The sequence below is a fragment of the Helicoverpa armigera genome, chromosome 8 (assembly GCF_030705265.1).
Source record: "Helicoverpa armigera isolate CAAS_96S chromosome 8, ASM3070526v1, whole genome shotgun sequence".
Taxonomy (NCBI): Eukaryota; Metazoa; Arthropoda; class Insecta; order Lepidoptera; family Noctuidae; genus Helicoverpa; species Helicoverpa armigera.
In genome coordinates this window covers 2517218-2532474 of record NC_087127.1, presented here as the reverse complement: position 1 = coordinate 2532474, position 15257 = coordinate 2517218, and the positions used below count along the sequence as shown (strand labels likewise).

General features: G+C 41.2%; 2 protein-coding genes across 2 annotated transcripts; one reads left to right on the top strand and one right to left on the bottom strand.

The window, feature by feature from the left end:
• Positions 1–29: 29 nt before the first annotated feature.
• On the bottom strand, positions 30–8135 carry LOC110383733 (arginine-glutamic acid dipeptide repeats protein). Its single transcript, XM_021344551.3, has one exon. The coding sequence runs from the start codon at positions 7726–7728 to the stop codon at positions 2221–2223; it is 5508 nt and encodes a 1835-aa protein (XP_021200226.3). The 5' UTR covers positions 7729–8135; the 3' UTR covers positions 30–2220.
• Positions 8136–8414: 279 nt separating this feature from the next.
• LOC110383676 (zinc finger protein 808) lies at positions 8415–15033 on the top strand. The gene is made up of 10 exons (XM_064035926.1): positions 8415–9068; positions 9158–10403; positions 10483–10704; positions 11034–11200; positions 11813–11972; positions 12343–12536; positions 12837–12937; positions 13192–13302; positions 13567–13721; positions 14111–15033. Exons 1-10 carry the CDS (start codon positions 8716–8718, stop codon positions 14594–14596), a joined length of 3195 nt encoding a protein of 1064 aa, XP_063891996.1. The 5' UTR covers positions 8415–8715; the 3' UTR covers positions 14597–15033.
• The last annotated feature ends 224 nt before the right edge of the window (positions 15034–15257 follow it).

Sequence of the window (15257 nt, the reverse complement as noted above, 5' to 3'; positions counted from 1 at the left end):
GGTCTAGAGCAGAAAATAATAATACAGGATTGAATTTTTTCACATATATTATTCAAAAAAATTTACACAAAAGCACTAAGACATCCATTTAACCTTATTGTCTAAATAAATGAAGTTTTAAACCGACACGCAACCTCTTAATTAATTAAGATATAATTTGTCTCTAAAAATAATACTCATTTTCTCTTTAGATATCAGAAAGTAACTATGGCATTACCAACATAACACCTACGAAGCGACACTGTGAAAGTTAATCTAGATACTCAATATAACTTTAAAATTGTTTCTAACAGCGCCTATTTCTTACAAAGGGAATTTATATTACATTTAGTGCAGAGTTACTGAATGTGTTCAACGGGCGTTAATTACAACTCTTAAAATTTACAAGAATATTTTAACCACTCATTAGTATTATTATTACACAGAATAGAGTCAAGATCAAAATAATTTCAATATAAGTACTTAATTTTTGTGTTAGTGTTAATCTACTATCGATATATCTTTAAACAATATAAACACTTTGTTAGGGTACAAAATTACCTTTATTTCGTAGACGTAAAGTACATTTTGTGTTAGCTTTATAATTTTCGGTATTGTCTACGAAATGAAGGGAGTTTTGTGAGTTTCAGTCAACAATTTAAAGTTGTCGGCTCTCCGACTTGTCCCAGGCAATAAGATGACATGTCAACATACTTTCTCTCGACTTACGAATGGGAAAGAGAGATTGAGAAAGAAAATTACACATCAGCATAATGTCAGGGGACACAAGTGTTGCCTAATTACACAGAGTACTCACTGACTGTGAGTTCAAATTATTGAATTTGCAGTTTATTGTGGCTTTCTATCCTCAACCGTTATGACTGCTAATACCTCTCTAAATTATGCACATAAAAACGGAATTTATAGAAAAAAAAACCAAACACATTTATTTCTTGATTGATTGTACTCTTTAATGTTTGAAAACGAAATAAAAATATTAATTGCGATTTAAGTTCAAATAGACATTAAGTCAAATTGGATATGAGTAAGTAACTGGGATAAATAAATGTAATAAACATGGCTTTGTCCGTAATAATGGTGCGGACCGCCGTTGGTTATTTTCGCTCATTACACAAAACGCGCGCATTATGCCCGTACCGTATTATTAGCAGTCATAACTGAGAACGGATCCCATACAACAGCGAACATAAAAGAACAAAATTGCATTCAATAAAATATTCCATCACAATCTGTACAAAACGATCTTATACAACACCAAGGCCATAATCACCTTTCATTGCTAATATAGAATTATTGCATTCGGCCAATATCAACATTTGAAGGCAACATATCAATTAGTAACAATTTTCTCACGGCGATACTTCAATCTTATAATTGATATGTGAGTGTAATTAGTTCCACAAACGATTGCCTCTCATGTCTAATTGAATGGTCTACATTATCACTCAATACTCACGAACGTTTCATTGAGAGCTAGATAGGTACTATTTGAAAATATATATTTCTATTAAAAATGTAAATAATTTAAGTGAAATAGGAGTTCCTTAGGATTACACAGAGCGAGAAAGTCACTACGGGACAGTACGTAAAAGGCAAGTTGATTAGAAAGGCAAGTCCACACAGTCCCTACTCTGTCTCATACTTAAATAAACACTTATTTATAGTTATATATTATTATGTCATGTTATGAACATAAAAAAGCAATGTAGTTTACATTGAACATAATTACTGTAATCATGTGGTCCATTCACATGAATGCTAACCAGCACCCTTATTTATTTGCATTATGATTTCATTCGAAAGCTACTGGTGTAGAACAAATGCGGCTTCCGTCAGTAACGTAATGTGACACAGTTCCTTTGTATGTAGTCGAGTAGGCGATCAGGCTACACTAGTAGCTATCGAGGCCTTTGTTATTTTAAAATAAACAATAATTTAATCTAAATAGCCTACGTAAAAACGTGTGACTCTTTATTTCATTCACAAATAAAATTTTAGTTATGACTAGTAGGTAAGAAATAAATTTGAGCATGGAAAATAAGCGTACTACACGACCATGCAACTATAAAAATATTATAAAAACTTAAATACTTAAGGTACGGCCCTATCATAAATATAAATTACAGGTATCGTCACACATGAAAATACCGCTCGGCCCTAATTCGGGCGGCGCGTGAACACTTGGAAAGTTAGTGGGTTGTGTAGTGCGCGGCGCAGGCATTAGGGGCGGCTAGCACGCGCCGCCTCCTCCAGCGCGCGCACCTTGAGCTCGCGCTCGCGCTGCTGGCGCAGGAAGTCCTCGTGGTGCGCCGGGTGCAGGAAGCCGCGCTCGCGCTCCAGCAGCAGCTGGCGCTGCAGCTGCTCGTGCGCCGCCGCCTGCTGCGCCAGCTGCTCCGCGTACGGCCGCCCCAGCAGGTCGGGGTGCGGCAGCCCGCGGTACGGGCCCAGCGCCAGCGCCGCCTCCTGCTGCGCCTGCGCCGCCGCCTGCTGTCCCGGGTGCAGGTGCAGGTGTGTGTGCGAGTGCGCGTGTGTGTGCGCATGCGTGTGCGCGTGGTACTCCGGGTTGATGCCCGCCATCTGCAGCCGCACCATAGGGTCGGCGGCGAGCGCCAGCCGCTCCGCCGCCTCGAGCTGCGCGGCCGCCACGCCCGGGTGCGGGTGGTGCGGGTGATGCTGCTGCGACATGGTCGTCGGCACGGACTGTTGCTGTCCTCCTGCCGGTGGGATGCCGAGACGTTCGAGCCGCTCACGCTCGAGTTGAGAGAGCGCGGCTGGCCCGTGCCCCGGCGGGTACAGTCCGAATTGGACGGGGATCGCACCCTGAGGCGGCGGTGGCGCCATCCCGTACCGTCGGTGCATCTCCAGCCAGTGCGGGTCGAGTGCTCGCGGCCCTACATTGTTTTTAAGCAGTTCCTCTTTCAGTCTGTCGTTAAGCTCACGTTCACGCAGTTCTCGAATTTCTCGGTCTCGTTTCTCACGTTCGAGGTGTTCTAGTTCGAGACGCTCGCGGGCGCCAGCAGCACCGTACATTGAACTTAGCTGGTATTGGAGCATGGGGTCCATACAATGGCGTGGAAGATTTCCTGGACTAAAGCCAGCATGGGGTCGAGCATACTCTGATAATTGACGCAGTGCAGGCGTGTCAGGGTACCCAGGCGGCCGGGGGAATCGATCGTATGGAGATGAAATTGTTTCAATGGCACCCCTTGACGGTGGCTTTGTCTCTGGTTTCTCTGGGGTCGCTATCTTTCTATGTGCTTGCTGAGCAATCTTTTCTCTTTCTTCTCTGTCTCGTTCAGCTTGCTTCCTAAGGCGTTCTTCTCGTTTGCGTGCCAGTTTTGATTCTGGCACCGGTTTAAAGATGAGATCTGTTCTTGTACACGAATTATAATCACCGCGATTCCAATGCCTGAGGAAAATGGCCGATTGTGATCTGTGACATTCGGTATCCTCAATCTTGGGTTCGGGACTAGGTCCATGCGGTATGTGCGCAGGGCTCGGGATTTCCTCCTCCTCTGGTTGTGATTGAGTTTCTAGTTTTAGCTCTGGATTCTCATCCGGCATCGGTCGCGGAGGGCCGCGCAAGTGCGGATGACCGTGAGGTAGCTGGTGCGGCGAGCCGGGTCTTGGGTGTGATGCTTGGAGTCCAGCAGCGGCTTGCGCGTGCAAACGAAGGCTTTCAATAGAACTAGGTCCGGGCCCTGGAGGTAAGCCAAGTCCCATAGGGTGACCCATCGATGGCGGTTGTATCATCAGATGATTTGGATTGCCAGGAAGCATTTTCGGATGATGACGCATCAACATTGAGTCAGCTGGAGAAAGTCTCTCAGGGTGATGTGCTAAGTGATGTGAGTGATGGTGCGTGTGGTTGTGATTGTTCGTAACGTTCACGCTAGACGACGAACTAGTTGTCTGAGACACGCTGGCCGACAAGTGATGCGGCGAGTTCGAGTGTGAACTGCTCTTTTGTTGCGTATTGATTTTATGCTGGATAGATTGAGACGAACTGCTTGAAGTCGAATGAGATATAGATAGCGTGTGGTTCGTTCCTCCACCAACATGACTTGGCTGCTTCTCTGTACTAGTGTGCACAGCGCTATGATGGCTAGTCGAATGATGATGAGTCATCGTTGTCTCGTGCAATTGATGTCTTTCAGTTGTCGCGTTGGGATTTCTTGGATCTTCTGAGCTTTCAGAAATTTCTCGAAGAGATCTTGTTGTGACTGAAGAACTAGTGCTGTGACTATGGTGCGAGCTGAGCATCGTCGTGGATTCAATAGTTGACGGTTTCACTGGGTCATGGCGTCCGGCCGTGCTTACCGCAGGGTGCATCGGCGGTATGGGATGAGGTTGAGGCAGAGGTCCATACGGATATGGATAAGGCATTGTATACCCTGGGTGTGGATGTGGGTAGTACGGATGCATAGCGTGGGCTGCTGCTGCAGACAATTGGAAGATAGAAGGATGAAGTAAATGTGGGTGATGTAGCGGGGATGCAAACGGATGTGGCTGTTGACCAGAATGCATTACGGGGCCAGGTATAGTCGCTGGTATTGATAATGGTGTTGGATTCATTAAGTTGAGCGCCGAATGTGACACTGGAGTGTTTGGTTGAACTGGCGACGCTGAGATTTGTCTCGGTTGCGAAGGACTCGTCAGGTGCCTTGAGAACGGCGATGTGGTAGAAGATGAGTGAGCAATGTGCATTGGTGTTCCATTGTGACCTGGTTGACTTTTAATGGGCGTTGGCGTATGTGGACTCTTCACTGGTGTTACATGATTAGAAGATTCTGATCCACTGCTTTGACTTGTAGAAGTTGGTGGCAGGTGTGGTTGGTGTAAGAATTCTGGTTCTTTCTTTATACTTTCTATTCTTGGGCCGAGGAAAGCACTAGACATATTGGAATTCTCATTAGTAGGTTGACTTGGCGGTCTACTATTATTTTCAACACTAGATATTGATTCCCTGTCCCTCTCAGTATTCAAATGTTGTGCTATAGCACTTCCAATAGGATATCCCGGCACTTTAACTTCTTTGAGTGATTGAAGTGGATCTACTTGCTGAGTAGATAAGTTGGCTGGTACATTGTCAGGCACTTCTTGCTTGATTTTTAGATCTTGTGGCATTGATGGATCGTTTTGATTGGAAGAAGATTGTATAAGATTACTTCCTTGTAAATTGTGTGGTTGTGGATGTTGTTGCATAAGAGGAGGCATTGAGCCTGGCTTATCAAGACCTGGATGCCCGGGATGGCCAGGATGACTTGTATGACCATACAATGCTGTAGGCATAAACCCATAGGGTCCAACATTTGCTCCATTTCCAACTGATATTAATGGTCCGGGTGGTAGCAGGCCTGCAATTGAAGGCTGGCTGAGTGGTGGTGGCATATTCTGGACAGAAACCGGTGTTATAGAAGCTTCTGTAGATCTTATTCCAAGATTTTCTGGTCTCACTGGGTGCGAAAATGAGGGTGGCCTCAGGTCTCTATTCTGGGCATCCAACTTCGGCATTGGCTGAGTCTTTAAGTCAGTTGGTTGTTTATCATCAACATCAGATTCTTTATTCTCTTGAGAGTTTGCTGGCGAAATAGGCTCTGTATTCAGTGTTGTAGGATGTTCCATTGGCGGTGGTGATGACCCACGTGGGTTAGTAGGTGGCGGGCTCATCCTCTGTAGTGAATCCAACCGAGGAGCATTCGGAGAATCAACTTTGTTGCCTGATGAAATTGTTGCAGTGAAGATTTCAGGTGTATTTTGATTTTTCATTTCACTAGCTTCATCTCTTGGTTCCAATTTTATCACTGTTTTAAGTGGATTCATATGAGGATTATGTTTGGAAGGATCATTAGAAAAGTTCATATTTGGTGGATAAGAGAATGGTGGCATACCAGAAGAAAAGTCTTTTGCACTTCTTATAATTGAACTGTCTTTTGTAATATTTAAAGGATTGAATATGTTATTAGGCACATTTTCTATTTTTATACTGTGGCCTATTTTTGGATTGTATATGTGACTGTCTTTCACAAAGAAGTTGGTATTTTCCAAATTGAGAGGTTTGTTGGACTGATTCACAGGATGTCCTGGGAAATTGTGTGACAATGGATCTTTTGGGAAATCATCTTTTTGTAGATTTAATGTCTCATCTGTATCTATTTCCTCTTTGATTTTAATCTTCTCAATGGGATCTGTACACATGGGTGTAACTTTAGGTATAATGAGTTCAGTTTTAGGAAACATTGGATTTTGCATAACAAGAGGTCTTGGTTCCATATCCTCAGACATTTTATTTGTGTTTGTGTTAGGATCTGTTTTCAGATCAAGAGCACTCCTTTCATCTTTGTCTGTAGCCATCTGGAAAGTTGGAGGTAATGGATCTTTCTCAGTTTTAATAACAGGTTGAGGATTACCTTCCATTTTAACTTGAGGTTCAGTGGCTTTAGTAAGCGATTCAGGCTCTGGTTCCTTATTTTGATCAGTGTTTTCCTTATCAGTCTTGTTAAAACTGAAGTCACAAGCTTCTGGCTCTGGCTCAGGAGTTTCTGTTTCATCCATAGCAGGAAAACTGTCATTAGTGAGACTTTCTGCGGGACTATCAGGTGGTTCCACAGGCTTTTTCTTTTTCATTTGAACATCACCATCCAAAATTTCTGGCTTGGTGTCATCTGGGAGACGTTTCTTAACTTTTGACACATCTACTTTGCCATTAGCCACAACCTTTTTCTTTATATCTTTACTGACCGGAGAAGATAACACCTTGTCAGGTACATTGTTGTTAGTATTTGTACTTTGTACATTTGGTTTAGCAGGTTTAGGTTTAGGAGGCTTGGAATCAGTATCACTTTCATCTTGGCCCTTCTTTCCATTAGGTGTAGTTGGTGTATTTTGCTCTTTAGATTTATTGCGGGTTCTCATTCGACTTGGTGAATCATCTGGGTTTTCTGGTCTAACATTGTCCACTTTGGCTAGATCCCCAGCATCTCTGGAATCACTATCTTCTTCAGAATTCTCATCCTCTGTAACTGAACTCATCTCACCTGCTTCTTTAGGATTAGGTGAGGGTCTTGAACCATTAGTGTCAGGCACTGCAGGCGTAGCTTCTGGAGTCTGCTCTTTGGGAGTACCAGCACGGGAATTCCGTGTATTACGAACACGTCTCAAGGATGCCTGTCGTCGTCTCCTATGTGGTCTATTGCTACTAGCACCAGGAGTCTTTTTCCACAGATAATAGAACTCAACTAACTCTGCAGTGTCTTTATGAGGCAATAAGTCCTTCCTTATTTTAAAGAAATTCTTACCAAACTGCCGTATTCCTTTGACAAATCTTTTAGTCTCTTCTTCTGTCCACTTTTTTTCAATTCCTTTGGGAACTGGACATTTCACAAGAGCTTGGAGAGCTCTGCCAGGGTCGTAGTTAGAGTCATGAAGGACATCCAAAGCGTTGATAGTGGTATCGTCGCGACTGGCGGCAACGCAGCCGTCGTCGGGGGAGCCCCCGTCACACATACCAGCGAATGCTGCCATGGAGCGCGCAGCTCTCAAGTACATAACCAGATCACGGTCTGTGGCCTGTGCGGGCAGCCACCGGAGCTCTTCGCCACCTGAACACGGTTCGTCGGGTCCAAGCGGCCCGTTCGTCCGCATATCAGGCAAACAAGCGTAAATATCTTTCTCCTTTACGGGTTGGTTCGGTGTCCCCACTTGAACCTCCCCCTGATTCTGGGCCATGGTTCGTGCCAAATGGTCTATTTACACTGGGCACTTTTCCTTGCTCACATATCACAAATATCACTTGGGTTTACATGTTGTCCAGTTAGAACTTATGATAAACCAGTCTGTGTAACTCTTTAAATGTTTATTTGCTGGTCCGTAAAGCAGTAAGTATGCCAATATACATAATTATTACTTTTAATGGCCACCATTACACGATGCATTGTGCTTCATTTTATGAACTTATAAGATACACTCGTAATATAAATTGTTACTTCACTTTGTTATATCATAAAAATAAGTGTTTCAAGTCAGTATTTACGCAAATTTTACTGTTATTTTAGGAAATGCTATCTACATGCTAGCCTTTTGTTTAGCTTCGCCTTTCTTTGGCTCACCATAGACAAACATTTATTCTATAAAATGGCTGCCACGAAAGGACATTTTTAGAATACGTTTCAACACATGCAATGTCACTCAGACAAAATAATTATGAACTATAACTTCCAACGTAATAAGTAAACTAAGGTGAGTTAAAAAAGCGACTGGAAGATGTTTTTTATTAAGTTTGTATTAATTCGAGTGAAAAGCTACATTAAAGTGAGTTTAAAGTGGATTTTGAACTGAAATTCTTTACGTCCAGGAGAAACGAAACGTGTTAAAAATGTTGTCTATGTTTTGAATTTAGATGAACCTCCTTACAACATCCTTAAAAAACTAAAATTTGATAATGATTTGTTATTCGATTAGGTAAAGAGTGGTAGTGGATAAATTAATTATTAATTTTATAGAAATTCAATGACTGCGTTTGCCACAAGGAAATTGTATTTTATTAGGCAACAAGACTTTGACAACAATCGATATCCTCGAAGACTTGACGACAGCTGTCAAACAAATTGTTGGCAGACGGCAATAACATAAATTATTATTGCAAACAAATAATTACGATTATTTAATGTAATGAGTTTCTTAAGTTCAGTGTAAGATAGGAATATCAATGCTAAAATGAATTCGGATGAGTCGGACGACGAGCCACTGTCGGTCATAGCGGCAAATAAGAAATTAGATCCAGATAAATATGAGGAGGCGACATCAGATAATTCCGAGACTCAAAGTAAGAAAAAGAAGAAATTACCGCCGCCTAAACGGCTGTCCATCACTATAAAGCTTCAGAAGAAGAAGGCTGGACAGCAACAACAAGTTATAGAGCGTCCAGAAGACGTGTGGCTTTACTTAAAAGATCTCAACCCTTCGGGGCCTTACAGTTGTTTACTTTGCTCAGATTGGTTCATAAACAGATCGAAAATTATTGTTCACTATGTCCTTAATCATAAGAAAGACTTTTGCGGTATTTGTAGGTAAGTACTCTTTTATAAGAGAGAAGGTATAGCCTAAAAACATTAAAAATGTTTGGGTCACTGTTAACTTATTTAAATTGTTTTTCTAGATATTTCGTACCTGACAGAGATTCCTGGTGGAAACATGTTAAGTTTCATACTCCTTGGCCTTGCTCACAATGTGTTCAGAACTTTGAAACAGAAGTAGAGTTACGAAGCCACTTGAAGAGTGTGCATAATCTTGTACATTGTAGACTTTGTCATTTCCGTGTTATGGATGGAGATCCATATCACACACATTTATTCCAAAAACACAATGTCTCGAATGTATCTAACAAAGATGAGGAAAACTTTTGGGAGTTAGAATATGATGGCACATCCAACTTCGTTTGTTTACTCTGCACTAAGACCAACATTGCAAGTAGGACATTCTTCAATCATTACATGGGGTACCACCATTTTACACTGAAGTGTTTCACAGCTCTAGTGTCAGGCAGAGACCCCCCATTCTCAGTATATGGTGCTGATCTCAGGGCAGAATTTGTTGAAGAACAACTAAAACAACATGCTAGGTACGGCTATGTTGATGCAGAAATTAAGCCCACTGACTGTGCTATAGAAGCGGATCCTAATGACACTAAAGACTTGCTGAAAGTCCTCATACCAGAAATAAAGCAAGAAGTTATGGTCACAGATGAAGGCAAGAACGATGAGACAGAAACAAACAAAGACGATGATTATGATGATGTTTACAAAAACTATAATGGTGATGATGACTTTGATGTGACCTTGATGGAGCTGATAGTTGTACAAAAATGTTACCATGACTACATTAGTGATATACTATCAGATTACAATGCTAAATTATTTTACGAGCCCTCTGGTGTTAATTACGAGAAGCTTACAACTGAAGTTGCTATGGATATTGTTTGTACATTGTGCCGTGTTCGGTACAGTACCTTATCCAATTTCACAACTCATATGTTTAAGATGCACTCTGTGAAATCTTTACCGATATTTTCATGTAGAGTGTGTGCAACTACTTTTGAATCTCAAGCAGAGTTAGATAATCATACAGTACATGAATTGGGTGATTTTGAAGATTTGTGGATATGTCAATTCTGTGATAAGGAGTTTGACGACAGAGAAGCTACAAGACGGCACCTAACTGAACATTGGGAAGTTGTAGAATATGACAACTGTTTCAGTCCTCACTTAGGCTTCAAATGTCGATATTGTCCGACACTGTTCTGGCATGAGACAGACAGAGAAACTCATCAAGTTCGTGCTCATTTCTTTAATAATAAAGAAGCTTATTACAAGTGTGAGCCTTGCAATGAAGTTTTCAGTGATAAGGTATTTACTACATAATTTAATTACCTTTGTTTTCTCAGAGTGACAGTTTATTCCATAAAAAAATTGCAATTCTTCCCAGGTGTGGTTTGTCCACCACTACTTAGAAAAGCATAGCACCCCTGAAAAAGTTCCACTGTACTTGCTAAAGTGCACCCTCTGCTGCATGGTGCTACCAACCATCGAGGAGATGAGGACTCACTTTACCTGGGAGCACCCTGAAGCCAGGAAGGTGTTCTGTTCCTTGGACTCGTGTCAGTACAAGCCTTTGAGCCATAGGAAGTCTTTTAAGCTGCATGTGCGGGTAAGAATCATTGTTTTATTTGGGCAAGGTGTTTCTAGATATCACTGATACTTTTTGAGGGTTTAGCATAACTTTTGAGTTTAACAAGGTTTCTCTCAAGACATGTAAAAATAAGAATTCTGTGCAAACATATTCATTTTTTACTTTAGTTGTTTACAAAATGTATTTGGTTACGAATTGAGTTGCGGTCCGCCAAAGAATTTGCGAGAACCGTAATGATAGTTCTTTTTTTTCCTGCCCCAATTTAGGGGGTCGGTGCAATGTGCCCTTCCATTTCTCTTTGTCACTCGTCTTATTGACAATCATACTCGTATCTCTTGATCTCCCAGACGATGCACACATCTCGCTCCCGAGCTGAGCGCTCAGTAGAATGCGCGGTGTGTGGACGTGAGTTCAGTAGCTCACGTGCGTGCGGTGCTCACATGTCGCAGGCGCACGGGCCCGGCAAGTTCAAGTGCAAGCTCTGTCGCGAGGTGCTGCACACTATGGATGAGCGGTGAGCATTAACACTCGCAGACGATGCACACGTGCGGGCGCGAGTTCAGCAGCTCGACCTATATCTAAAATAAAATAATATTATTGAACTCATAAGCTCCCTTTACTACCCTTATGTACTGCCTTACTTATTTCTCATGTATTCTTCCTATATTCTCTTTGAACTTCTTTTGCATTCCCCTATGTACTCCTTTATGTACTCTTCTATATATATACAACTTTATTTACTACTCTTATCTACTCCCTTATTTATTTCCTCACTAGCTTTTGCCCGCAACTTCGTTCGCGTGGAATAGTGACTACCAGCAGATTTTTGATTTGACCAATAGATGGCGCTCTATGTCCGGAATAATTTTATTTTTATTTTTTTGTAATAAAGACTATCCTATGTCCTTTCTCAAGTTTCAAACTATGTCTGTACCAAATTTCACACAAATCGGTTCAGTAGTTTAGGCGTGAAGAAAAGACAGACAGACAGACAGAAAGACAGACAGACAGACAGACAGACAGAGTTACTTTCGCATTTATAATATTAGTTTGGATGTACTTTTCTATATTCTCTTTACCTTCAGGCAATACAAGATTTTTTCAATCCCATATATTAAATTTTCAGAAAACTTCACTACCTCATCAGCCACCCTGGACAGCATCCGTTTGAGTGCACGGAATGCGGCAAATCATTCCAGTACAAGTCGTCACTGTATATGCACAAACAAGATCATTTGCCTAACAAGCAGAACTACACCTGTACCTACTGCGGGAAGATATTTATGGTGAGTTGTGAAACAAATCGCAGTATTTAGTGGTGGTGTCTGTGATACAACGCCTTTCGTAACAAGTATTTAGTTAAGTGTACAATGAAATAGATAAAAATTATATTAAGAGGATGTGATAGTTTCAAAGGGAGAACAGTCAGTTTCACTTCAGTTTTGTCATCATACACCGCATTAAAAAAATTCAAGTCTAAATAAATTATATTGCTGACTTCGTTGAGTAAATCAGCACTGTGTTTTTGGTGAAGATGTCAGGGCCATCAAGGGTAGAACTGCAGGAAATGGCTATGTAGATTGTAAACCAGTTTGTTATCTGTGGTGTTAATGACAATCATGTCTAAAGAATAATAAAGAGCATTTGTATCCACAGAAACGCGACTCCTTCCGTGAACACGTCCAAATCCACGAGGGTCCTCGTCACGCGTGCTCGTACTGCCCCATGCGCTTCGTGCAGCGCTCCAACATGCTGCGGCACGAGCGGCGCCACACGGGCGAGCGGCCCTACGCCTGCCCCCACTGTCCCCGGAGCTTCGCTGACAAGGGCGCTTGTAATTCTCATGCTAGGTACGTGTAGGTCAGAGCTCAAGATTCGTGCCGATAACTATACGTGTTCGTGGTTCGTGTGTACATATTTTAACCTTTTTTTGCGCCACTTCTTTTTCCTAGCAAAAACACCTAGGAAGTGGCGAAGGGTGGACGTTTTTCGAAACGTGCTGTCAAACAATTCAAACTTTGAACAGCCAAGTTTGAATAAATGATTTTTTATTTTGATTCGTAATGATTTCTTAACATAATGATTGACAATTTAGTAAACAACAATCTGTTACAATTTACGTATGTGTACACAATAATAATTATTTACAGGACCCATCTAAAGGACACGTCGTACGCATGTATGTACTGCGGGAAAACTTTCGTGCAGAAGTCCAAGCTCACATACCACATCAGGAAACATACTGGCGAGAGTGAGTATTTAATAAAGACTATGAAGTATTTTTTTAACAAGACATTAATTATTTCGTTTTCAAGTTACCTACAACATATGTACAACATTTATGTTGCAATTTTTTTTGAAATTCGGAATTCATAATTACAAACTCCCTGTTTAACTAAGTAATCGAAAAAGACCTGAGTATGGTTCTTCAAAGAAAATCACCTAATTATCAACTGAAAAAACAATTGTTTGTGTAATAGTTATTTTTCTTTTCATAATTTTCAGATCTAGAGACCTGTCCAGTGTGTTCCAAACTGTTTACAAGCGCCTGTTCCCTGCGTGAACACATGAAAATACATGAGCCTAAGAAAGCTACAGTGAAATGTCCGCTATGTGGTAAGTACCTAACATAACCATCATCTGCCTAGCTTTTTCCCAACTATGTTGAAGTCGGCTTTCAATCCAATCGGATGCAGTGGAATATCAGTGTTTTACATAAAGCGACTGCCTATGTGACCTCTTTAATTCAGCTACCCGGGCAACCTGATACCCCTTGCCCCTTGAACCGGCAAGAAACTTCACAGATTTTGACTAAACTTTGGTACCCATTCATAGGTTGTTAAATTTTATTGTATGCTTACTTCATTATTCCTTTTCCAGATCGCAAGTATCAAGACGAGCGCTACATGCTGCGTCACCTGCGCACGTCGCACACTCGCGCGCGGCACCCGTGCCCCCTCTGCGGCAAGACGCTCACCAGCGCCGCCGGCCTCAGGCATCACGTTATCACTCATAGCTCTATGAAGACTATTAGGGTGAGTGTACTAGTGTGTTAGTTAGTGGCGGTTAGGAATATAGTGGGAGTCGCTGCGAAAAAATAATTTATATCGCAGTTAGGCGAACGTGAGAGTTATGATATGCCCATGCATGTGGCCGAATGTATTCTAGCTACTACGATAACTATATTAAGATAATCATTCGTCAATATTTGTAGGCGCCTTTGAGAACATACTCTTACAGTAGACTTTTAATGAAAAGCTTTTTCTTTGCTATATGAGCAGATGTAACAATATTCTTACATAAACCTAAAGTTAACCCAATATGTTAACTTTGCCCAATATGTTAGCTTTGATTTCTGATGCATTTTTTTCTTAACATTTATTCCAAACTAATTCATGTGTAATGTATATTTTCCTTGTTCCAGTGCAAAATGTGTCCAAAAGCGTACTCAGTGAAGAGGACAATGATAAAACATTTCCGTCGTCGACACGGATTTAAAGGCACAGAGTCTAACATAAAAGAGTATTACACTCGGCTGGACCCCAGAGAGTGTAACCTAGGCCTCGACGAACCCATCATGACCAGCATTTTTGGACCCCCACAGCGAAAAATGACAGATATCTTAGTAGGAGATTATGTTACCTTAACTAATATTAACCAACAGAAAGGAGATGAAAAGCACGAAGAAAGTGAGGCAGAAGGAACACAAAATGAAAAGTCGGAATCTGAAGATGAACAATCAAGGGATAGTGAAAAGGATTCAGATGACAATGAGAATGAAGAAAAGAAAGTAACCATTAAAGTGGAGGGTAAAGAAGAGAGTGAACAAAATGATCAAGAGTTAGAGCCTACTGATTTTGTTAGTGTTAAAATCGAACCTATGGATGATGAACTTCATGAGAATGTGTAGTTCAAAGTAGTGCATTGTGGATGACACAACAAACAATATTGGCAATTGCTGGTTCTAAAGATGAAGCTTTGGAACCCTGTGGCCTGTGACATATTTTATGGTGTGCGCAGTATGTCGCACGTAGAAAAACCGCTAGTGTGAAAACGCTTTTATAATCTAAATAATGAGGCGAAAAGAAGGCGCGGTCTGAAAAATAGCTGAATTTTGAAAAGAAGAAATACAGGATTATTAGCTAATGTGTATTTATTTGCTAGAATAGTAAATAGAGGTATTGTGTACTAATATATCTATTTATAGAAAGTAATACGTTATGAGATGTTATAAGAAATTTTAGCACGCTGTAAAGATGACTGGTTTTAGAATGTAAGTAAAGGCTAGTACTGTATGCTATTTGAGAATAGATGAATGTTGTCGGTCTAATAAAGTAATTTTTACTGTTCAAATATATATCTTTACCCGAAATTTTCCTATAGCCATTTAAATGATGCAACCAACGCTGTACTGGTCTTCAAGGGTTCATTAATTAATATTTATCAGTCCTTTGCTGTAGATCCTTGTTGATTGTCTCGTTTACAAGCACATATTCTCAATACAATTCGTAAGTACGTCGATTGTATTCGGCTTCGGCGTGCTCATGTATCGATGTATGACCAGATGATAC